This window comes from Crocodylus porosus, unplaced genomic scaffold, assembly GCF_001723895.1.
Source record: "Crocodylus porosus isolate Cpor-Errol unplaced genomic scaffold, CroPor_comp1, whole genome shotgun sequence".
Taxonomy (NCBI): Eukaryota; Metazoa; Chordata; order Crocodylia; family Crocodylidae; genus Crocodylus; species Crocodylus porosus.
Window position 1 is genome coordinate 11,859,962 of NW_017728886.1, and position 26,499 is coordinate 11,886,460.

The following is a 26,499-nucleotide window of genomic DNA, read 5'->3' on the forward strand; positions in this document are numbered from 1 at the left end:
GGGAGGGTGCAGATGGAGGCACTTGTGAAGGAGGGAGCAGGGCTGGGGCAGGTGCTGTCCAGCCAGAGCACAGTGGGGTGCAGCACTGGACAGAGCCGTGTGGCTCATCCAGGGGGTACATGGTGGGGGCAGATTTCGCCATTACACGCACCTCTGGGGGAGGCATGTAGCCCCTGACATGCACCCGCGGGCAGGCATGTGCCCCTGGATCTGCATGTAGGGCGAGGGCAGGCTGGGGCCAGAGGCAGTGCTGGGCTCTTCCCAGAAGAGTGGCTCCCTCCCACGCCACCTGTCCCGAATGCAGCCCCAGCCCAGCCCCGCTGCCAGGAAGAGCCTGGTGTCACCACCAGCCCCAGCCTGCAGTGGCAATCCACCCTCATCCCACGTGCAGATCTGGGAGGCACACCCCCCCCATGACTCCCCCTGGGGGTACACATAGCAGCGGGATTTCCACATCCCATAACCTCCAGACGACCTGTGCAGCTCCATCCCACATCCTGTGCTGCCGGCAAGGTAGCTTCCCCCCTGCCCCAGTCCCACTCTCTCCCTTACGACAGGGGCCTCCATCTGCCTCACCCCAGCCCCTTCCCTCCCCCCCCCAAACAGACTTACCAGCTGGGCTCTGCTCTCCAAGCTCTGAGGCTGCGTATTGGCAATCAGAGGAGTTTTGGCAAGTTGTCAAGGGCTTCATGGGTAGCCCCACCCCTTGACAGGTGCCCCAGCACCCACCAGCAGCTTACCCCCCAGCCCTGGGATGGACAGGGAAGCTGCGCCAGGAGCTGGATTGGGCCTGCAGCCGCTTTTCTGGTCCGGAAGCTCCTGCAGCCTCCCTGGGCTTCTTGCGCCCTGGACCAACCCCAGCGACCTTGGGTGGCCTCCCACACTACCTCCGGGAATGGCCAGGTACTTCTCTGGGGCCCCCAGGCTCTTCACAGATGCAGGACCTCCTGGAGCAGAGAAGTGACCACGGCCTCACTCCAGCTCCTGGTGCAGCCACACCACCCATCTCAGGGCCAGAGGTGAGCTACCAGTGGGCTGCCAGGCCCCTGTGGGGCAGAGGGGGCCCAGGCCTTCCCCCTGAAGCAGTGGCACCCACTGGGGTCACCTATGGGGTTGGGTGGGGGAGGCACAGCTGGGTTGTTGACGCCCCAAGCCTAAGGCACGTGGTGTAACTTCCAAGCTACCTCCCTGTGCTTCCCGCACCCTGGGCCACATCCCCACCGACCCTTGCTGCTCCCAGTGGCTCTGGGCACCCCCTGTGCTGTCCCCAGAGGCCCCCAGCCTCCCAGCGGCAGCAGGAGTCACCAGAGCGCAAATGCAGCTGCAGGCCCAATCCAAGTGTCGGCAGGCCAGGCTGCCAGGGAGGCAAGGCACTTTCCCAGGTGGCCTGGGGACTGATCCTTTCATCCAGATGGGCAAGCATGGGGTGTATGGGGTTGGGAGTGCACACACTGGTCCCTACCTGTACAGCAGGGCTAGGACGGCTGTGGGGGGGGAGGCTGGAAATGAGTGAGCACATGGAAGCCAGTGCCAGCGGGACCCAGAGTGGGGCAGCAGGAGTCTGGGGCGTAGCTGGCTGGGCTCTATGAAGCTGACTGGGCTGCACCAGGAGGGAGAGAGGAGCTGCCCTGCTCTGGGCCCTGCCAGCACTAGCCCTGGAACACCAGCGCTGGCTTCCGTGTGCCCGCTCTTCCCCAACCTCCCCACCACAGCCCTGTGGTCAGGTGAGGACCAGTGTGCACAGCTCCAACTCTGCATGCCCCACGCTCGCCCATCTGGGCAAAAGGATCCCAGCTGCTGCTGGCTCCCATGCACCTACTCACTCCCAGTTATGTGGCTGGACCGCAGGAGTTGGCTCAGCTGCGAGGACTGGGCCAATCACTTGCAGTCCTCCCCTGCCTCCCCACCCCCAACTCTTGCCTGAACTTCCCATGCTAGTGCAGACACAAGCAGCCCCACAGTCCCAGGCCAGAAGCCTCTGCTAGGCACGGGCTTCCAGCTGGGGAGCTGGGGTGGGTGGGCCCTGCTATTCCAGGCCTGCCATGGCTTCCCCTGAGTCTTACTGCCCCTGGCTCCTGTCATTTTGACAGGAGCCGGGGCAGATAAATATTCATTTAAAAAAAAAAAAAATTTAGGGGCCCCATGGGCTGGATAGAAAGGCCTGGCGGGCTAGATCTGGCCTGTGGACTGTATTTTGCCTGCCCCTGATATAGACAGTCACAAATCAGAGCCTGCTATCCTGATACTGGGATACCTAGGCAGGCAACAAAGAGTTTTCAAAGTACCTATTAAAATGCCTTTCAATTCAAATGCTAAAAAAAAAGAATGAAAACCACCCAGATATCACACGATAAACTGTTAATATCTTTCAACTCAGCTGAAAATATGATATGCTAACAATGTATTAGAATAGATACTTCTTTAAATGTGCTCTTGAGCATGTAAGCCAGTGGTTCACAACCTCTTTATGTTAATGGCACCACCTGTTAGACTCAAGACAAGCCCCATGGAAAATGCCAACTCATGTTCTGACTAAAAAAAAAAAGAGCAATTTCTTTTTCTTCTGTTGCAAAGAACACAGATAGGCTGCAACAGGTCAGAATGTTTTTGACACGATGGATTCCTATTTGAAATCTTTGGGCTTATTTTGTGACTCATTTGCAGGGGTACACCTCACTGTGCTAATATTGAGCACCATCCTTGAAAAAAATCTCAAAGCGCCTTTGTTGCGAGTCATCCCTATAAGTCCTGCTTCCCAACTTCAGCATTCACTAGTGTGTAATATGAGTGAATATCCATAAGAAATCATTGCAAGCATCTTGTAATGATTATGACTGGGAAAAATGAAAAATTATTGCTGAGTCCCCACTTCCTACGTTTTAACTTGCACAATAATAAAATTAAGTAGGTGTGAGGGGAAGGAGAAAGACATTTTTCAATCTTTTTTTTTAAACTAATGTTGACATAATCTTGAAATAACAACACTACTACAGAATGCAAGTCTGAGGTTCATGCAAATTTTCTTTTGTGGAATAAACTGTATTGTTCAAATTGCTGATAAAGTAATATTTAAATTGAGATGCTCTATGAGAAAAACAGTCCACAGCTGCACATCGAGGAGTCAAAAGTTAGATGAATGTGATGATAACCCAAGGTGGGCAAAATATAGCCCACGGGCTGGATCCAGCTCACCAAAGGATTTTATCCAGCCTGTAGCAGGTCCCTTGGCCCCACTAGGCCCATGCACAGGGGGCAGCCTGGACTATGACATGCAGGGCTGGTCCTGCCACCCTGTGCACACATCAGGGTGGGGATGGTGCGGTGGCTGGGCTCCACTTCCTGGTAGCCCCTGCAGTGCTGGCTTCTTCTGGCTGCCACTGTTAGTGTCACTGCCACCACTCCATCCAGCCCTGCTGGCTGGGCACCTTGGCCCATCTGTCCTAAAGCCACTGCCAGGGGTGCCAGAGTGGTGGGTGGGTGAGATCTCCATGGAGACTGCCCAGGACCCTTGTGGGCAGGAGGATGGGATGGGACTGTGGGCAGGCAAAGAGTGGCAATCAGGAGTAGGACAGGCAGGTGGGGGCTGGGGCCAGGATCACAGGGCAGTGACAGCATGGGGCTGGGCCCTGGGGCAGAGCTGCAATCTGGCACCGTGCTGTCACTTCCCCGTGATCCCAGCCCCAGTCTCTGTCCACCTGTCCCACCCCAAGACACCACTCCCTGCCCACCCATGGCCCCTTCCCATCCATACGGCAAGCACATCCTGCCCGGTCTGTCCAGCACCCTCAGTGGCGAGTATGAGGTGGATAAGCCCTAGTTACATAGGATCAATTGCCCCCACCTCCTAGGCCAGGTCAGCCTTCCCCTCTCCTCCCTCCCTCTCCCCTGCCCCAGCTCATCCAAATTCCTAAAGTGGCCCTGTAGCCAAAATAACTGCCTAGCACCTACACCTGTCATCACTCCCTTGCGGGCTGGGTAGATACAGAAAGTGGTGCATTTCAACCAGGCTAGTCTAGATAGGCTGCAAAATTCAGCAGCATGGACTTTGAAAGTTTTTGATCTTGGGTAATTTGAAGCTGCCACCAAACAAAAATGGAATAGTGAAAGACATGGTTGTCAAGTGCTGACTGAGGTTTCTTGCACACTCCTGAAATGGTTAAGTAAAAATTATATACTATTTTTGCTCATACTAAGATGAGGCTCCCTCCCCACCCCCCAATCAGCTAGAAGAAAAAAAGTCCCTCATCTTGATTTGTGCATGAAGCAGGGGAGGGGGGGCAGAAGGTGCAAGGTGGCTGCTGGAGCTCTGACTGGCTTTGAGCCAGGGTCAGGGCCAGAGTCAGACCCAGAGCAGTGAGCTGCTACCTGCTCTGCTTGCCCGCTGCAGCTTCTGCCCCCATGCCCCCTTCCCCAACATTACTGTCAGGTGCAGCTCAGCTCTAGCTCAGGCTGGATTCCCTTCTAGGCATGGAACACATGGAAACTCCATGCCCTGCATGGCCAAACAGCAGTGCCACCACTGCCGCATGGCTTGGTAAGGGCTGTGCTTCCACATGCTGTGCTCCAGGAGGGAACAGAGCCTAACAAGCATCTGACAGTAAGGAGTCGGAGGGGGGGGGGGACTGGCTTGGTGGGAAGAGGCAGAGACTGTGGCCAAGTACAGTCAAAAACCCTGTGACTGAATCAATTCAATCTTCACAGGTTAGATGAAGCCAAGGCCAAATTGACCCTTTAGTGGGCCCTAGTCAAACAAACTCATGAGCCCCTTTTTCACTCAATAATTACAATAATTTTTAATGTAGGGCCCTAGGCATGTACCTGGATGGCTTATGTATTTAATCTGGCCCTAGTTGAAGCTGTGTACATTGAACCGATAAGCAAGTGAACAGACATTCACTTTTGAATCTGGAAATGCAGCCAGAAGCTGGGGCGGGGGGTTAGAGCAGATCATTTTAATCTGGAGGCGATCAGGAACAGAAGTTCAATAAATAATTCAATAAATTAAATACACATAATTGATTAATCTAAATCAATTAAGTCTGATACTAGATTCATCCAAGTTTATCTTAATCCAGTTTTGGCCATTTTGAAAGCAGTTCATGTGCACTGAACTTCTGTTGTATTACAGATTTGAGCAAGTTCCCAATCACTTATACTGATTTGTGTGTAAATTTCTGTCCCTAGCCTGTGGGGTGTGGGAGTAGGAAGAAGAAGAGACTATGGGGATTGGGTGGGAGGGGTACAGGAAGGCTGCAGGCAGAAAGGGGGGGCAGAGGGCAAGGCCCCTCCCCCGCCCAGTTATAGCAGCGGAGGAGGGACCTCTGAGTGGGGGGCACAAATTCAAGGCAATCCTCCAGTAATTAGATTCTATACCTGGAAAATTATAACAAAAAGTATATATTTTCCATAGGCAGACAGGTTCTTTGGGTAGATCTTTTATTAGAGCAACTACATAGTTGGAAAAATTGTTCTTTGTAAGCTTTCGGGCACAAATGCCCTTCCATATACATTTTCCATATACAGAATCTAATTATGGGGGAATGAGACAGAGTCATCTTAGACTTAAGTAACAGTGTTTATAGCCATCACAATGACAATTCATCCTGCAAATCCTTCTTCACGGAGTCATTGTTACTGTGCAAGTAGCTTCACAGAGCTACATGAGAGAGTACGTACGGCTTTATAGATTTGGGCTTTAGGTGTTATGCAAAAATAATAAAATCCCTCTACTTTCTTCTCCTTTCTTCCTGACTTCCCCCAAAGATGAAATCATTGCATTAAATTGAAGAATAACTGAATAAGAGTTTGCTAAGAACACTATATGTATTAACACATTACATTAATAGCTGAAAGCATCTCCTTACCTGTTGGCTCAAATAAGGCTTGGACATCAATGTCATCTGGTAAGCCAACTAAACTGAGTTCATCCCAGAATTTGACAACCTGATCCTCAGAAGGAGTTTGGGTGCTTACACTTGTACATGATGCTATGCTCTGTCGAGATCTCTCTCTGTAGCAAGGAGGAGGAAAATTATGGTTAGATAAATCTCTATTAGCACAGTTTATGTTAATTATTGAATTAGCTTTGTATTTTTCAGATGGCCTAAACACAAGGGGCAAATAGCTTGAGGTTTTCCAATTGTGATAAAATGTACTTCAAGAAAGGAAAAAAAAGCTCCTTGCACTCTGACACAGTATTTATGCCAATCCAAGAGAATGAAGAACAACACTTTTAGTTAAAAATTATATTCACCAGAAAAAAGATTGTGTTAAATCTTTCTTTGTTCAGCCTGCCTTTTCAATTCTTCAGGACACATATACTTCTCCTCTTTTAAGTGCATTTAAAAAAAAATATCTACTGGTTCATTGACAGCAGCAGGTCACAAGGCAAGACCAGACAGTACAGATCCACATGAAAGAGGGCCATGTCTCTCGGGAAGTGGAAAAGCCTGGAATGGAGAGAGGGAGGTGGTGCTGTAAGTGGAGGGTGCCAGCTGCAGCTTTCTTATGGCTTCCTCTTCACAACCCTGACAGCTGCTCTATGGTATAGCACTGACAGTATTCTCAGAGGAGAATCTGCCCTACCAGCCAGAGGTAAGCTGCAGTGATTGCACACAACTAGCTTGTATGGGGGAAGGGAAACAAGGGTAGAGGATGGAAAAGGTAGACTGCAGTACACGCATTTGCCGTACTTTTAAAAAAAAAATCAAATTAAGTACAAAGGAAAAAAAGAGAAGAAAGAAAACCAGTAAAATAAGACAAAGGCTACTATATCAGGATGAAACACGAGAAATGAATTAATGAACAGCACCTATTAAACAAAAAAAGCCACAAGCAAACAAGCTCATGACAAACTAGGCCAGTATAGAGAATACCATCTTTCTGACTTTAACCTGACCTAACAATTATCCAACAAACATAAGATTCACTGGCTCAAGGAAAGCAACTGGGCTCCATCCCAAACGCACAACATTACTTCCTGGAATTGCTTTAAGTGTTGGCAAGAAGTCCGCTACCTCAGGGACGATCATGGAAGTGAGCACTGGGATTTGTTTCTGGGTATTCACAACTTTTTACTTCCATGACTCATTCCAGTTTGTAGGTCTTCTGCTGCTCAAAAGGTTCTCAAATTTGCAGGAGCATAAAACAGTTGGGATCATTTTGGTGCTACTCATAGAAAAAAAACTGATCTACTTGTTGAAGTAATGAGCAACAGCATGTAATGAAGCTAATCTGTAGACTCTGGAAAACAAAACTATATCATCTTACATTTGCTTCACTTAGAAGGTTACATTCAGAAATACTAAATGTTCAGAAAGACTAAATAAAAGCTGAAATTGCATAAAAAATGATGGTTAAGACCCTTCCACAGAGGCCAAAGGAGTGTGAAAATCACCCATCTCATATCATGATAAATCAAAGTCCAATGCCAGAAATAAAAGATGCCCTCAAATCTAGCATCTACTGTCAATAAAATATTTTCCTTATAAATTAAAGCTTTAAATTAAATCCTTCTCACATCAAGCAAATGTCCAAAATACAGTAGACATATAATATGAATAAAATCCTGAAGAAAAATGTAAGCCATAAATAAATCCAAAAAGGAAAAAATAAATCCCAAGCTATAAATATGTGAACTTTCAAGCCAGATCAATTTATAGCTTAATTTTAAAATTTACACTGTCATTTCCCCTTGAAAAGAAAAGCATTTGCCGTACCACCTACTTTTTACTGATCCTTATTAAAAAAAAAAATCACATGCCACAGGAACATAAAAGGACAAAGATTAAGTTGTAATTTTTGCCCAAATAGTAAATTTACACTAAACCAGAGAGAAACCTTCTCTAGCCCACCAGTGCCTTTGTGCATTATACTCGTATCTGCACGACCCTGCAGATGTAAACTGTGCGCACACAGTTGTGGAGCTGGAGTGCTGCAATGGTCCAGGGAATGCGAGAAGCAAGGTTTTTCGGTGATATTTTTCATTCAACTAATTGTATAATTGAGAGAGATGTCAGGCAAGCTTTCAGGCACAAAATGTCCTTCCTCAGATGGGAAAGAGCAAAGCACTGGCAGAAACAGAAAACATGCCAAAACTATTCCCACAAGGATTATAGCCCTAGAAGTGCCTTCAAACCCAACAAAAAAGTTCCCCCCCCCCCAAAATTAAAATTCATATCAAAATCTGCAATGTGGAAATCTGACCTCCTTCTTAACACGTGCGTTTAAATTCACTTCTATCAAAGAGAGAAAACCATTGCCGCTTTTCTGCTCACTTATCCTTATGCAGAGATTGAACATTCATGTTTTAATACAGGGTTTCTAAACTGAAATTAGTATAATAACTAAATAGATTCAATATGGCTAAATATTCGACATAAAAGTAGCGTGGACGCAAAGCTACGCACGCCTTGGCAATCCAGAATACCTTAAAATGTTCCACCTTAAATCCTTTTAAAAGGCAGCCTCTTTGTTATTGTTTCATTTCCTACTTCACTTCTTCATTGTATTGGCAGCAGTCCAGCGCCTGCAGCCAATCAGAAAGCTCCAACACAACAATGCTTTAGTACTTAAACTTGGCTGATTGCCAGCACTGCACTTGGGGATGATTACATCATCACCCTCGAGGGACGGAGCTGGTTAGTTGTTCCAAGCTAAATTAATTTTGCACTTTCCCATAGGCTACAAAAACCTCTACTAATCAGCCAGCACAACACAATCCACATATTAGCGAGGCAGCTCTGAAACGAGACTACATCTAACCATGGTAACAGAAAAAAAATCCAGAATTACAAAATCCAAATATATAATCTACTGCATTGTGCAAATAAATCAGAAAAGGCTGCATTCCCAGTTAGATACAGTTTAAATTTCCTTTTGGTAGGTATATTAAATAAAGTTTCAGTTGGTGCCATGCATAAGCATCTCCATGCATCTAACTGGTTATTAAAAGTGCTTCTATGGCAAAAGGGACCTAGGACACTACTGTACTTCAAGAACGAGAGACAGGATGTTAGCATACATGAAAAGTAAACAGAGTTTTGACTAGTAGACTCCTTTATTCACATGGCATGCGACATTACCCAGTAGTAAGGGTTAATTTTTACAGAGAAGAAAGATAAAAAGATGCACTGAAGTTGTTGGTCCCCCTAATGTACACACAGCGGTTTAGAAATCAATTTATTGGGTGGCTCTCCTTCCAAACTTGCATTCTGTCCATCTATTCACATGGTTTAAGAGCACTTGTATTTAAGTAAGAAGGGTACCTTTTTGTTCACAAAAATCGATATTCTCACTAACAGAGGAAAGAAAAAAACCCTTAAAACCCAGGATGCAGATAGCTGCTTTTCTGCATGGCTTACTTTTGTTTCAAACAGATGAAAATGATTGAGGGTCAAATGGTTTTAGAATTATTTGCTTTCAATTTATTTACCTATCAGGACTTACAAAAACATGCTTCTTCGTCTCCATAAAACACATTTTTTTAAAATAAATGCTTTACTTTAATAAATGGCGTACATTTGTATTTGTAGAAGGAAACAGGCTTACCTCTTCTGTCCTCTTTGCTTGCGAGGCACTGAGTTTTGCCTTGGAGGTCTCTCACAAGCTCCATCGGTGCTTTCGTTGGCTTCACTCTTATTTAAAGGCTGGTTCTTCCATGGGATGATGAACCCTGGTGTTGGACTGAATTGTTTTAAGTCTCCTTGTCCTAACGAGCTTCGTTCACCACAGTAACAAAAGGCGCAGAGCTGTTCACTGAGAAAGAGAAGATTTTTTATTTTTTCTTAGAAAACAGCATGAGAGGCTAGCCTATCAATTGTAGGGCTTCATATCTATTTGACTCAATCACACAAAACACTAAATAGAGTAAAAAGTAAAATCATCATGTAACCATTTAATACGACTTCCCATGGTTTAAAATTATAAAGCATTATTTTTCTTTTTGTTTTTGTTGTCATAAAGAATCTGATAAAACTGTGGACATCCTATGTTTTTTCTAGGCTTAAAACTTTGTAGCCCAGGGGTGTCAAAGATGCAGCCTATGGTTGGATCCAGCCTGTGGAGCCCCATGATCTGGCCCGCGGTGCTCAGACCATCCCCGCACGTCACATATACAGTACACACTGACCCCGGTCCAGGGCATAAAGCCAGTCTGGCACATACTACATGCGGTGCCCAGGGCTGGTCCAGGGGGCATGCTGGGTGCAGCACCCACAATGGACCAGCCCCATGTGCCCTAGACCGGCTCCATGCACTGCATGCAGCACTTGTACCAGCTCCAACACCGCACAGCACATGCCAGACCAGCTCTGCATACGGCGTGCCACGTGTGTGGCCCAATGGACTGACCCTTTGCACTGGCTCTGGCTTGCAGGGTACAAATGTGGGTCTGCTCCAGCCCGTGGACTGGCTCCACGCCTCTCATCTGGCCGAGTTGGACACACATGCCCTAACCTATCAAAAAGCCTCACCTATTCCACTGTGTCCAAAATTGCTGATGGAAAAAGGAGAAGCTATCACATTAAGATCCCAAGTCTGGCATAAAGGAAATACTGAGTAGTAGAAAACTAACATGACTGACCATATAAGCACGCACTGCATGTGCATCACTTACATACAGGTTCCAGTAAACAGTATATAGGAGATAAATACACAAATTGGTATACAACTGTATGCATGTATATATTTTTTATAAAAACAATGATCAAACCTAGATACACACTTTAAAAATAATGGGAAATATACATCACTGACTGTACAAACACCCTGAATATATAGATATATATAGATATAGATAGAGAGAGAGACAGCGCGCCACTGACCCATCCCACACATGCTAAGATACTCAGCAGCCCCACCTTACAAGAAGACTTCCAAATACAGTACCATAACCTATCAAGATATCCTTGTAACATTTGCCATTTTATTTTATACGCGTAGCACCCTGTCAGCTCTAACAGCACTCCTTGTGTCACATCATATGGAGGCTATTGCACAGTACTTCTCAAATAAACATACCACAACTTTAAAATGTGAACTTTTGTGATTTGCATGAACACCCTTTAAAGGGAAAATTATTTAACATTTTTATATGCATAAGTGAGCAACTTGTTTTCTTCTTACAGTGTCCCTATAACCCCCAAAACATGCCTAAAGGAATCTGGCATTGGGGTGAAGGTCTGGTTTGGAAAGAATCCCATATAAATAGAATTTAGCACATCTCAAAGGTGGCGTATTTGGACTCTGGGATTTGTAAATTGAAAATAAAACTCCCTAGAGGCCAAATTACAGTGCAGTGTTCACTGTGAGTTGGAAAAATAACAGGTTTCCTGCACTGTTTGTCAAGGTCAGGTAAACGCAGCAACAGCAGAAAGAAGAAAGAGGGATTAAAAAGGGACAAGCTGCAGCCCAGAATAGCGGACTTTGACAATTCAATAAAACAACTTAGCTTTGCCTTAATGTACTCAGAGACAGCCCAAAATCTGGCCCTTATCAGAGAAACACTTGGAGAAGGTAAGAAATGGAATAGGACTGAAGGCCTCTTAAAGGTCTCTTAATTTTTCATGCAGCATAAGACTGGCCATCTCAGGAGCACAGGCCATCAAAGAGACACTGTTTTCTGGTTCACATCTTAACATATATCCAAAAGCAAATAGCATGCTACCACTGGTATCAGAGTTGACACACTTCCAAGATGGCAGACCAAACTTGGGAGCTATATGACCTTATCTAATGTAATAGTTTGTTCCCCTCAGCACTCAAAATAAAACTGTACCCTGATGCCCCATGCATACTCTTCCCCTGCAACCCATCCTTCTAGGCACAGGACAGGTGCTGACCTCTATTTGCAATGTGAAACCCACTGCAGAGACTGCTCATCACTAACAGGCAAAGGGTTTGCTCTAAAAATCTTGAAGAGAGCATATCCAGAGACAAAAAGTTTTGATTAAATTAAAAAATCCAAAGGAATGAGAGAGAAGTGTACTGCATATAGGTGAATATAGAGCTCGTCCATGATGTAACATTGAGCTTAATGAGGCAGAACAGGAAATAAGTGCATATTCATATTTTAGTGGTTACAGGTTTATGCATATAAATACAAGGTAGCACGGGAAGCAGGGGTCAGCACCCAGGCCTCTCTCCCTCCCTCCCAGGACAGTGCCCACTGGCTCACTACTCTTTCTCCATTCACTCTTGGATGTTCAGTTGGGGAAGGGTGTCAAATATTCAGCCCATGGGCTGGATCCAGCCTGTCCAGCTTCTGGATCACCCATCTCCATGGGTGGGCTTAGGCCCATGAAGCTCTTTTCAATGGCTGCCAGTGTTAATCCCTACAGCTGCCAGAGAAATGTTTCATGGCAGCTCTGGATCCCAGTGAGTTAATGCCACTCACCTTCCCTTCCCCCCTTCCCATCCTAGTATTTGCCACCAAAATTAGGTTTTTTAGTAGCCCCTGGTGCCTAAAAATTGGCATCTGGGGAAAAGTGGGAACAAATGGCAGCAATGTTAACTCCTCGAGTTGCACAGCTGCACTGAAAGTGGCTCCAGAAGTTGCGGAAATTAATGCCGCTGCTGCAACTCATAGGCAGCCCAGTCTAAGGGAAGCTCCAGGGGCTAGAGTCAGCCTACAGGGCCAAACAATACCACACTCCTGAGCTAAAGCACTGCCTGGAGAATTGGGAGATGGGAGTGCAAATCCCCTGAAGTCAATGTCTCCCATGTCCTGTATAAATCATTTCAACAGGCTACTAAGGGAAAGACAAAACAGTGCAACCACCAAAACCACAGATGCTCTCAAGACACAGTTTCAGGTTGATGTCTCCCTGTTAAGGAGCCCAAACCCAATAAAACTGAATCCATAACAATGAGAATTAAGCTGGAGCCAAGTCCCATGTTGGAGTCAGCTACAGCTGTCCATTGGAGGGCTCTGCTCTCCCCTAAGCCAAACACAATCCGCCTGCCAAGTCATAAAATTTCCCACTGCCAGAATGGGAGCGCCCTACCGCTGCGCAGGGTGCAACAGGATCTGCCTGGAGGAGCACAAGGCTGTCCAAGTGTCAGGATGGAGAAGAATCACACGGCTGCCAGGGTGGAAGAGAACTGCTCTCCTGAGCTACACATGTACTTCTGGGATGACTGGAGCCTAGCAGTGCTAAACATTTAGCAGACGAGGGGAATGTGAGCCCAAACCTTTCACTTAGAAAAGATCAGGTAAATATCTTACGGCCTGGTGTACAAGGAAAAACTAACTTCTTCAACTAGCAGATGATATGCACAAAAAAGTACTAATAAAACCCAGTCCTTTCTCACATAGGAATACAGAGTCTGATCCTGGGGAGTTTGAAGAGCTCTCAGTTCACGCTAATGACAACAGAAGCTGAGGACTTTCAACAATTTACAAGATCAAATTCTTAATTTGTCAAATGTCAAATGTTTTCAGAACAGACTATTAAAAATGGGGACAACGATTGCTTTATAAAATTTGTTGAAATGAAAGAACTAGCCAACTACCATTATACTTCCAACTTTCTTTACGCTGTTCCAGGCATCATTAAAATGGATAAAAATTCATCATTTATCTTCTCAACTGTACTAAGCCAGGTTTCATTCTCTTATGCACTACTTCAAATCCAGAGATGGCTCACTGCTACTTGGGAGGGAATAATAAACAGTGCTATTTTATATAGTGTTCTTCATTGCAACGTTTTTCCTACGCCTATCTCCTCTTTTATGTGTGGGAGATAGATGAAAAGAAAGAAGGGCATCAAGGTAGACAAGCACAGTACAATAATTGCATTCTGGTGTTGGAAGGGACAGACGGACAGACTTTTTTATTTTTTGTCAACGGCAATAAAATATACACCTGATCCTCAGCCAGGGACATGCTGAGAAACCATAATAGGAGACCAACTTAAATATGCACCCCCTACCATGAAACATCCTCAGCTCAACGACACTTGCAACAGAGAAGCTTGTCCTCCTAATTCCCAGTCTCCTAATGGGACTAGAATTTGGTCATCACATTCTTAATGAGAACATGGTTTTAATCTATTGCAACATGCTCTTCTGTGTACTTGTACAGGAAAACTCTATTTTTCTGGTAGCATCTGGACAGGTAAAAAGCATGGGTCAGATCCAAGCCCTAATGCTGGGTCCTCCCTATCAATACTTTCTAACCAGATAAAGAAACTGAGAGCTCATCCCACACCCCTTCCCAAAATTGAAGCCTTCTTCCTCCTTATAGGTAGACGCTCGCTGTGTTAAGAGGATGTGGAAAGGGAAGATACACTCCTAAGGCAGTGTTTCTTAACCCATGGGTTGTGACCCAAAAGTGGGTTGCAAGAATAAAATGAAAGGGTCATCAACAAACTTTAAAAGAGGATTTCCCTTTAAAGGGGGAAAACGTGGGAAACTGTGGCTTTTCCCTTGCAGGCTGGCAGAGCGCCAGCCTGTGAGGGGCTGCTTGGGGCCCCCCATACCCCACACACCTGTCCCCTGCCCTGCATGGGCAGGGCGGAGAGTTGGGAGTGAAAGGCACTGGGTTGGGACTGGGCTTTGATGTTTACGAATGGGTCCTGGTACAAAAAAGTTTGTGATCCACTGCCCTAAGAGGCCAAATCAAGGTGAGCAGGTTGCGTTCTACTTGAAAAAAGATTTCCCAGGGGAAAAATCCCCCAATGCCAGCTATATTGCAAATCTGAATACAAGGGAGATATTCACTTGAAGCATAAAGGGACTAGAACCTTTAAGACAATACTGGGGGAAGAGTGTACAACCCACAGATAACCTATTCATTTTGGTGCTGAAGCTCAGAGCTCCTGTGATTGGCAACTTTCTCCCATGTTTCCCCATTACTGGAATTCAGACCGAAACAGCCATGAAGAAATGTTATTAAAAGTTGCACAAAATCTTGATAGACAATGAATTTACAAGTTAATAAACCTGCTCTCTGAAGGTAGGGGTAACTAAGGGATGGGTATATACAAAAACAGCAACAAGTGGTTTAACAAAGATCAACAGAAAACAAAGAATGTATTTCTGAAATGCAAGCCACGTTTTAAATAACGTTTCTAAACATAACTATTACAAATGAAAAAATACCTCTTCTCTCATAGAAAAAATAAAGGAGTAGAACAACTCAATCAGGAATTTCTGACGGTCTGCAGAAGTGGCACCTATCGTGTAAATATATCTTTTTAGCGAGTTTGTTGAAAAAAATCATAATAAAGTTCCTTATACTTTTTATTGGTAATGTTAGATACGGGCAATAGCCATGATTCAAAGTTAAAAGCTGCACTGGTGATAATTTGTTTTACCTTTAAACCACACAAAGCAATTAAGCCACATTACACACTAATTGCTTTCCAATTTTTTCAAATGAGCACAGTTGGAGTTCTGCATGCACACAATCAACCTAACAGTACTTTTCACATTAAAAACAACACAACACACAAATAAACAATTTACTGACATTTGTAAAACAAAAAAAATTCATTTATAAAAAATATACTCTTATTCAGAGTAGTCATGTCTCAGCCTTCAGCTCAAGGTAAATATTTAAAGTCGAGTTACAGCAGTTTGAAAAGACAGTTGCAGGATGAAAACCAGGAGATACTCTCAGTGCAGCAAGTACCATCACAACACGGATTTTAAATAAAATGAATTTCAAGAAAAACTGTCAGTAGATCTGAAGAGGAAAAATTATCTCAAGGCTAGCTATAGTCATTCTTCAAGCTCTGACTGAAGAGATTCATAGCCTCCAGCAAAAATCCACAGAGAAACAACACTGGGGAAATCCAGGAAGATTTCACAGAACTTCATGAATACTTGATTTAACCCATAGATAGCAAACGTAAGTCTCAGGCCTATTTCCAAAGAGGTTTAACAGCTCAAATTTCTTGTGCTCACCGGGGATCACATGTGTAAATTAAACTCAGTCTCTAGGCAGATGTAATTAAAATGACACTAAAAGATGCAGCATCTGCATATGAGAGCCAGGACCAGTAGCACTGCCTAGGGTTGCCTGATACATACATCCCATTACACAACCCGACTTACAACTGTGTACAACTTTGCCAAGTTAATTATTAGGGCCAAAATTTTACACAAGCATTGTTCATAACATGCAAAACTGCCTCAGGCTGAGTTTCTCCTTTCCCCTCTTCCCCCACTAAATTTAAGCCACAACAGGTTCAGCCATTGTAGAAAATGAGGCCAAGTAAAACAACATATTGATCCCTATGATCATTTTACATAAACATTTCTTTGAAATGCTTTTGCGTTTTGGAGAAGGGACTTAACATTTTACTGTGGTTGGTCCCCGTGTCAGGGACGTGTCTTTTACTGCTGTGAAAAACCAACCCAAATTCATCCAAGTTGTGAACCTTGAAAACCACGTAAGAGTTCTCAAATGCTAAAACAAATCGTTGCTAGAGCTGAATACTGAACTCCTCCTGGGACTCCATCCTCACGCCCTTCAGCCTCCCTCACCTCTGACACGTGGCCAGACTCCATGGTTGCTTACAGGTGTAAAAAGACCCCCCAAAAACAGTGCTTTACTTTAAACTCAGCGTGCCCCTGCGCCAAGTGCAGAGCATGAAGAGGCATTACGTTAGTTGTCCCCAGCTCACCCAATGCAGGTGTAGATTGGGCACTTTAGCAGGGCTTTTTTTGGCACTTAGCTGATTCAATTAGCTATAAGATATTAGATAAAAGCACCGAAAAGCTCTGCTGAAGCGCCTGACCTATACAGATGTTGCATGAACCAGGTTGAACTAATATGGTGCTTCTTCCAGTAAAGTGTCCTTTTTTCCCCTCACGTCTGCCAGCAGTCCATATGCCCAAAATGACTGACCATGCACCGGCCCTGGGGGCACAGGGATTCAGAAGGATTTTTTTGCAATTTCAGTCCTTGACTACTTTGAATGAGGACGTGGCTGGGCACTGAAAATGGGAACAGGGAGAGCCTGACTTCCTAGTCCTTTCACTAAGTCTAACCTGGCATCTATACTGACTACAGAGGGAAGCGATGTGATGTGAAGGGCAGTTTGGGGAAGACAGAAAGGTGACACAATGACCACTATTAAGTTTTATCTGTTTAACTATAGCAACTAGAAGGGTACAAAGATCACAGTCTCTCACTGACACTGCTGCGAGAGGAAAACCTCTGGTGTGGATGCAACTATACTAATCAGAGAGGGTCTACTGCAAGGGTGGGCAAAATGCGGCCTGCCAAGCTATTCTATCTGGCCCACAGGGCCCCTAAAAAATTTAGAAATTAATATTTATCTGCCCCTGGCTGCCAGTCTTGCGGACCTCGATGGTTTGCTAAAACTCAGTACGTGGCCCTCCAGCCAAAATAATTGCCCACCCCATGTCGATTGCCTTAGCTTATGTTGTACAAGAGGTGGAATAGCTATACTTTGGCAAAAATAAACTGAGCCTAAAATGGAGCTTAAGATTCATCTTTCTGGTGTCAGCAATTAGCTAGGAACCCCACTGGCAAAATGAGCATCTGATTCTCCTGTACTTTTAGCCTGCAAAGAAGATGCCAGCCTACTACTGCTGACAGTTACTCGGCTCAAATGGCAGAGGGCTGCGCAGTGGCTGTAAAGGTTCTGCCCCTGCTGAACCATGTAGGTGTCAATAAAGTACTACTACTTGATGACATTATTTCACTTGTATTTTTTTAAAAACCTAGGCAGTTACACACAAAAAAACCCACAAGTTACAAGAACATTAAAATTACAAATGGCAAGCACTCAGTTGAGGAAATGCTAGATTTAGTAACCTTAATTGAGTTCCCATGGGCATATACATATATAGTCTTTAATGTTCAATGTCCATATAATATTTTTCCCCCATAGGACACCTGCTTCATTTAGTGCACAAAATGTTCAGTACTCTATTAGTGAGTCACTATTCAAATACTTGTTTTCACCTCATTGTTCAATGCATGGCCCTTGGCCTCATTTACTGTATACTATTGAAACCCTTCTCTAAAGCCTTGTGGGCTTTTCCTATGCAGCTCATCTCTAGCATCTGAATACTTTACAGATATTAAATTTAGCTTCATAACGTCTCTGCAAGGGCAGATGAGCAAAAACTGAGGCACATGGCTTCAAAGTGAGTTAGGTAGGCATCCAAATATTTCTAACAGAAGTGGGTCTAAGTCAAAAGCATCCCCCAGTTTTCTAATTCATCCCCATACCAAACCTACCCCATGTAGGAAGAAGAGCTCTTGTGGAAAAGGCAGTGCACGATCCTGCAATTAAATACTGCATGTATTAAAAAAAGGGATTATTCTGGGTTGCACAGGAAGTCCTAATCTTGCATTTCCTAAACTGAATGCTTAACTTTGCAACCTTAATAACTTTCTTTTAACAGTTTTGTGTGTAATACTAAACACAGTTCGCTCTTTATCTTCTTTTGCCAATCACTGCAGGAGATTATTCTGTTGGGATTATCCAATCTCTATGCCACACTATAATTTCTTCATTTCATTTCTTTCTCCACTAAGTGCTACAAGGAGCATTGCAATGCCCCACCTTTGAAGACCAAAAAAATAATAAAATGGAAGGAGCAAAATTGCTACTTTTCATCAGGCACCTTACTGTCCCTATCTCTACATGCACCTTGTTTTTAGAAAACAATAAAACACCGTCTAAATGGAACCTGTTCGACCTTCTGCAGTTTCTTTTGCCTTGTAGAGTATTATCATGCTGCCTGTTCAAAAACAAAGCAAAAAACCAGAACATTTCTTTTTAAAAATCTGACACTTTAAACAGATGGGATGCACTTTTTTCCACAAATGGAATTTTGAAAACATCCCTTTGAAACATACAACCCCCAATATTATTATTTTTAATACTGTAAGATTAAAATCATCTTTAAAATTAAGAATTTAAGTTGTTCTGTTGACTGTTGAATGCTTGGAGTTGGGACAATGGGAAATGAAGAAAGTAAATAGAAGTGGTTTCTGCAGCTGGCCAGCTCCTGGCAGCTTGCCAGCCCATTGGGATGCTACTTCCTTGAGCTGCAAGCAGAAAAGAGCAAGGGAGCAGGCTCCTCTGGAAACAACTTATCAGTTCCAGCTCAGCCAGAAATCTTGAGCTGACAGGAGGCTCTCAGAAGATCCTGAAAACAACAAGGAAGAATGCTCCAAAATCCTGACACTCAAAAATGCTGCGAGAACTGATGACACTGCCATGACTGATGACTCTTTCTTCCTGATATTGCTGCCTCTCCCTGCAAGTGGTCAATAATCCATTGCTTGCTTCTGAACAGATTCCTCTTTTTCAGCCTGCTTTATGTCTAATACTATTTATCCTGATATCTACAGCACTCTACTTCGAGTTCTAATCCAAATGCTGTTACCACTCCTTTTAATAGCCAACTCTTTCTTGGACTAGCATGCACATATACGCTGTGCTATGTAGCTCAAAGCTACAAATTTGGCTCCGTTCCTAGTTGTCACTCTTAGGTCTGTCACACAGCCTCAGACTTGACAGGGATCAGGGAGAAGTACAAAAAATAAAGTTCTGAATGCCAGTTGCACAGAAGTAATACTGGTTTCTTAATTACTGATATCTGCCTGTTCCAGTTTTGATGCACTTGAGTTATACTGTAACTTCATTCCTAATGAACATCTACAAAATGTAAGTAATTAATTTCAGTAAAATGTTTCACTGTAGGTCCTTTACACTATTCCTTCCTTGCAACTTCAGCCTTAACTTTACCTAAAAATAAAAAATCCTGCACAAACCCTTTATCCAAGATGTCCCATTTACTCACAACACTACAGCGAGCAAGACCTGTGGAACAATGCCAATGCATTCACTTTCTTTCACCAAAACCTTTGCTACCTTTTCATGCTCTCAATTTCAGCTTTGCTGGTTGCAAAACCTTCTTGCGTGGTTTCCCTAAAATACAAGCATTTCTAAACTTTAGGAGATATGACTGCTCCGGCCAGATACAGCCTTGCCCTGGGAAGCAGAACTGCAATGTTCACCTAAGAAGCCATCAACAGTAGCTCTGTATCTCAGAAAAATCAGCTTCAAAACTGAGGGTTTTTTTAAACGTCTCAAAGATTTACACACCATCCTACCTTTTTAAACTCCTGACATAAAAACCCCCTCAAATGTCTATTCAGTTGTCAGTTTAATGATAACATAACAGAACTCCATCAAAAATAGTGGGTTTGTGTATACATGCGCGCATAAAACTTTTAGGTTTTTAATATTGTTAGCGTGGTCCCTGTGGATAACTTCCCTTCTTACAGAAGCTTGCGAACAAATAAAAGGTACGTGATGCAGATGGTTACGACGCAGGTTCAAACCTGAATTAGGTGGCGGTGACGACCTGAATTATTTTATCAGATGTCAGAATCACATATCCACATTTTAAACCCTCCCCAAACGGACAACTTCTGTGCTAGAAAGAGCCCCACTGTTGGATCAGTAGCTGTGTTGAAAATATAGATACAAAAAAGATTTCTACCGAAGTGCGAAACCCTTTCAGTGGTGCTTGCCCACAATATAAGTCGTCTTTTTCCCTGGGTCACAGAATTGCTGCTTCCACTGAGCCTTGTGGCTTGCATATACCCAAAGTTCAAGAGGGGGAAGTCAATACAACTACTATTTATCTGCACATTACTGAGTCTCAACATAAGGATTGTAATGTACAAGACAGAATTTAAGAAAACTAGGAGGGCTGTTTTTTTGAAACGTCGATTATTCCAAAACACTCAAAATGTCATCTGAACCAAAGTAATTCTTATGTTACATTACTGCTGTTACAAACCTTTTTCTTAGTAAAATAACTGTACTAGTAATTACGCTGTATCCAATTGCACTCAAGCTTCCAAATCTTTAATTTAAACAGTTAATACTTTGTAATACTGAAGTTTTCCTGTGTAGCCTGATCACCAAGGACAATACTCAAGAAACAGGCTTTTCCACCCCCACTCCCCCTGTACACTAATTAAGCCATCAGTCTCAAATATAGCAGCTGCCAACACAGGCTGCTGCTAATGCTTCAAAGCACCAGCTCTGTCCCAAGCCTGTACTCCCAGCATTCTCCGCAGCATTACTCAACTCCCAGCCCTGCCCCCACCACTGACTCAGCAGCCGACTGGCTCACTAACCTGGTTTTGGCTTCAACGCCAACGGAGGCAGTGGAGCTTGCAGACTCCTCAGATACTGAGCGCTGAAGAACTGGTGTTAGCTGCTTGTTCCCGTCCACTTCGGTTTGGGCATCCTCCTCTGGAGATTGTTCTTTGACTTCTGTTTGACAAGAAAGAAATTTGTGTAACATTTGATTACTGTGGCTATAAAAAAAAAAAATGGTTAAAAAAGAATCCCCCCTACAAATCTGCTTTGTTTCTAAATAGATCGGTCAGGTTAACTCGACTAGACAGAAAGCGCAGACTGAGGACCACTCCTCTTCAAAATCTAGCTTCATGTCGACCGTGGTCATTCTCAGCCAGGCTGCTACCCCACCCTGGGGAGCTGGGAGCTGCATTTTTTCAAGCACCACACAGCATTAGCACTGTTGCATGTAGAAACATCTACACACGATTCACAAGATAAAGCCAGAGGCTTCAAATACAAAACCCGAGTACAAAATGAGTCTGACCTAGCAGGGGCAGAATTTTTACAACAGAAGAGCAGTTCTGTTATTTTTTCTGTAGTCGAGAAAACTCAGCCAAAACTCAGAGCTCGCATTTCTGAGGACTGCCTCCAGTCTAAATAGGGGGGCCTTGAGTCTGAGAACCGCTGGGCTACTTGAAGTGCAGTCAGCAACTTCAAATGACATTGTGGAATCCCATGACTTTCTCATTAACTTACATATCAAAATGGCTTAATTAACAAATTAACTGACAAACTTCTCATGATTGCATGTTTATATATACGCAGTTTGTGCAAGGAAAAAAAATCTGTTTCACCTAAGCAAGAGGACAACTGCCAGATGAGTACATGTTATGTGTACAAAGCATAAAGTTGAGCACTCGTAAGTTAGGAAATAACATGGACTGTGTAACTTTAATTCTGCCTGCTTGTACTGTACTTCCATCTCCTGCACTGCATGAGTCACGGATCCTGTGGAAAACCCGTATGCAATCATGCAGTTAAAGTCTGAATCTGCACAAGGGGGTCGGATGATGGGTGCAAGGGTAATACACTTTGGCATTTCCCAAGTTCCTGATTTTGTTACCTAAATCATCTTTAAAAAGATTACTCACTCATGCTCTTTGTGTGCGTGTGCATGCGCATGCACACACATATACTCTCCTAGGAACTTTTAAAATTAGAATTCAAAGAAAAATGTAAAATAAATAGTATTATACGGAAACACAAAATCCTCACTAAGAATCATCAGCTAGTCTTGAACCTAATGACTTTCACCCTATGGCACAGTTTTACTCAATCCTTTCCCGAAGTGGAAGGAAGAGATACCAAGGTCAGGTTTGGGGCCTCTCTCTCAAACTGGAAAATAAGTTTTACTACCTTCTCTCTCAGTAAAATATAAATGGGATTGAATGGGACAAAGACACTTCCATATACCAAAGATTTCTTCTACTGACTACAAAAGGCCAGCTGCAATCTGTAGAGGTAAAATAGTTTCCCAAAGAGGAGGCTGCTAGATCCTTTATAAAGGAAAAGGATAGACAACCTAAGTATGGAGATTGCTACCTGCTCCAGTAATAATCATGTGTAGACATATAAATATATCATGTAAAAATGAACCGGGAATAAAGAAATACTTAAGGAATTAAATGCAATTAGCTTGATATTTATACCAAGACTTTGGGGGCAAGTTTCTCTAACTCAACAGTACTTCCAGACATTTATGTTTTTTAAGGTTATTCTCTAGCTTTCACTGCTTACATTTTCTAGTCAAGTCAGAACTATAAGGGGAAAAAATTAATCAGCTTAGAAAAAAATCTGAAGCACTGAATCTTAGATTTTGGAAGGCATAGGTGGGAATCCCATTATCTTGACCCTAACAATAGGGAGATCCTGTAGCTAAAGTGCAAAATGCTCACTTGAAGCAGCAAGAGCTCTATGCCATTAGCTGCTGCAAAATCAAACCCAGTGAAGGTAAATCAGTGATGGATTTAGAGTACTTAAGCAAAGAACAGAAATTCACTTTTAAAGGATTCAAAAATAAATAAAGGTCAAAGCAAGTTCCAGGTTAAATGACATTTTCAAAACACAGCAAAGTAATCTGTTATAGAAGATGCATTATTTGGATCGAGAAAAAGTAAGTAGCAGAACCTTTGGTATGACTGGTAAGGCTTTGAAGAAAGTCACCACAAATGTTGAGTTTTTTTAAATAAACTATTAAGTAGTACAAAGAGAAAAAAATTCCAATATAAAACTGCAACTTTAAGAAAGCATATCCTACAGTTCAATTGTCAGCTTGAGATAGGAAACCGTAAGTCTTCCTTGTGTCATGAACAAATACGTTCCAGGTAAGCTATTATTTGACTTGTAATCAGCCACACTTACGAAGAGCTTCTGTATGAGACTAACAGCCAAATTCACAGTAGTGCTATTCTGATTTGAATTAAGGATTATTTAGCCCCTGCCACACACTACACTTAACACAAATTAAATCGCACCTTAAGTTGTGAACCAGCCACATGTTCAATCAATGGCAGCAAGGAATAAGCCACAAAATTACTCTACAAAAGTGTGCGATAACCAGGAATCTGGGTTTTCCATTTCATATGGGGAAAATGGAGAAAACCGCAGATTTTCCCCTTTACCAGAGGAAAATGCGGATTTTTCATTTTAACAGAAAAACCTCCAGATTTTCCACTTTTCCAACAAGTTCTTTGCAGGCTGGCAGAGTACCAGCCTGCAAGGGGCTGGGGGGAGCAGGAGGAGGGCTGTCAGGCAGGCGGCCCATTTGGTAGCAGCTGCAGCTCAGGCACTGTTGCAGGGGGCTGCATAGCCCTGGCAGCAGGGGCCCCCTCCAGCAGGGCTGGGGTGGCAAGTGAAAGGCACCAGCAGGACCATGGAGGGGGAGTTACAGGCACCAGCAGGGCTGTGGGTGGGGAGTGAGGGGCCTGGACCTGCGTTTTGTGAGTGGAAGGGGCAGGGGGAGCTCTGATTTTCCATGATAAAATACCCCAAATCAAACACCAAAATGTACAGATATTTAGAATTTATTTATTATAGTGATTGAGGCTCTAGTAGGCTTCTAAATGGCTTTAAAATTTTAAATATATCAAGAAAACATTGGTGTCAACTGATACCTAATACATGTATAGCTAAAGTTGACACCAATGCTTTCTTGATATATTTACAATTTTAAAGCAGTTTGGAAGCCTACCACCATATACATGGTGGCCTTTCATTTTAATCAGGGATTTGGGGGTTTTAATCTGAGAATTTGTGATATATATATTTTTTTTAATCAGGGAAATTCAGAATACCTGGTAATAATGTCATCATTTGTTCCTATTCTGCCATGAATTGAATGTGTGGCCAGGTACAACCCCACAGCTGGGAGCCCAGAGCAGTTAGTGGGGCTCCTGGCTGTGGGTCCCACCATGTGCCCCAGAGCCTGGGAGCCTCATCAGATGCAGGCTTTCAGCTGCCAGGGTGCACCACCAAGCCCTGGCAGCTGACGAAGGCTGCCAGTGCCACAGACCCACATACCCCCGTACGGCTGGGAGTCCTGTCAGCTGCAGGGAATCCCAGACACAGGAGCTTAATTCTTGCTGGTGCAGGGGAAGCCTAGGATTGTGATCCCAGGCTCCTTCTGCTCTGGCAATAAGGTATGATGAGATCTGATACATGATCACACAATCACAGCTCCTGCCATGCACTTGTAGCATGGCAGGAAGCAGTTGTGTAGATCACACATCAGATCCCATGACTCTTTTACCAGCACATCTCTTATTGCTCTTTTACCACAGGGGTCCCTTTGGTCCAGTTTCTAAACCCTGTTAAGGCTGGTCTGCTACCCATGCAATAAAGGTTTTCCTGAAAAAAAGAAGAAACACTTTTGACATTTTCGACTTTGTAGCACATGAACAAAGTATGCCAGCAGCTGAACTTTTTATTCCTTGCGGTGGTGTGGGGTACTTGTACAGCAGCTTAGTCTTTGGCCAATCCATCTGTGGCATTCCCTACAACCTATTTTTGCTTAGCTCATTCTGGGGTTCCTGAAGCAGTTAATGCCCAGCCCAGCCATTTAGAACAGAGTTACTGATAAGTTTCTAAACCTTGAAGGGCAATTTTGGGCAACTGATCCAAATGGCCATGCCACCACTATCGGTCAAGTAGCACTTCTGTCCCCACTACACAGGAGGAGATGTGGAGGTTTCTCTACCCTGGCAGCTGTTGCTTATCTTTGCTCTTTCTAGAACAGACATTTTCCCAGAAATATACCAAAACAAACCATCTTTCAACTATTGTCTCAGTAATAGATGGTGGCTCACCATGCCTTTGGAAGGCTGAAGATCCATATACAGAAGATGTTTATGTTGCTACAATAGGCTGAAGACATAAGTGATAGTCCATGTTAGTCTGAAATTAGGCAGCATTAGGTATGGCACGATTCAGAGGCATGACCTTTTATAGGCAACAGCCTGCTTTGCCAGATACCATTTGAGGAGAAAGCATGCTGTGGGTCAGCAAAGGAGATGGGAGGAGAGGTGAGGGGAGAAGGTTCAGAAAGCAGATTTGCCACAGGGATCAGAGTGAGAAAAGTAAAGAGAGACTGCATTTCACCAGCCTGAAGCTCCTGCAGTACAGGAGTCCAGCACTGGCTGCAGTCTGAGGGGAAACAGGAGATGATCTGTGATGCCCCTACAATGGAAGAAGGGGGGACAACATATTTTACAGCTTTCTTAAGGTTGCTATGGGCAACTCTTGCTAAATTACATTAACTGCTTTATGTTACATTTGATGACTATGCAGCTGACTCAGTTGCACGCTTTGAGGTTTATGGGAGTGGAGAACCTTGGAACGATCATAACAATAAATCTGTCAATCAGCTTCATAATTAGATATAATGTTTTATTTTACATCATATTTTAATAATTGCTCCTCTCTCAATTTACATCTCTACCACATATAATGAGTTGGTGTGGGGAATTGGGGAATGGAAAAAACTATAATTGCACAGTTATCAAGTGTCTGTAGTTCACCTCTATTAGGTATTCAGTTTTTACTTCTGTCAGTAAACATGATAAAAAAATTAATCAAAACAGTTATTGAACAAAAAGCAAAGCAGCTTTCTGCCTTGCCGTTCTGGAGAAGGCCAGGGTAGGTTATCTGTCCAACGTGGAAGGAAAAGAACCTCATGCAAGGCACAAGCATACACAGGTGCAAGTAAAAGATATATTAGAGACTGTGCAAACATTGTTTTTAATCAATGCTTGTACAAAGGCTTTGAGAGCAAATCTGTGTGGGCAAAAGACATTTTACAGACTTTGCAACACAATCCTGGCAGCTGTTTGAAGCAGGCACTTATATTTTT

General features: G+C 43.7%; 1 protein-coding gene across 2 annotated transcripts in view; it reads right to left on the reverse strand.

The window, feature by feature from the left end:
- The window catches only part of KMT2C (lysine methyltransferase 2C), a 287,322-nt gene that overhangs the window by 192,734 nt on the left and 68,089 nt on the right, over positions 1-26,499 (reverse strand). For both annotated transcript variants that reach the window (XM_019530420.1, XM_019530412.1), the window contains exons 3-5: positions 21,146-21,284; positions 9,550-9,756; positions 5,865-6,010 (exon numbers count right to left, since the gene is read on the reverse strand). In XM_019530420.1, the coding sequence (XP_019385965.1) occupies positions 5,865-6,010; positions 9,550-9,756; positions 21,146-21,284 (492 nt within the window). The remainder of the gene's footprint in view (positions 1-5,864; positions 6,011-9,549; positions 9,757-21,145; positions 21,285-26,499) is intronic.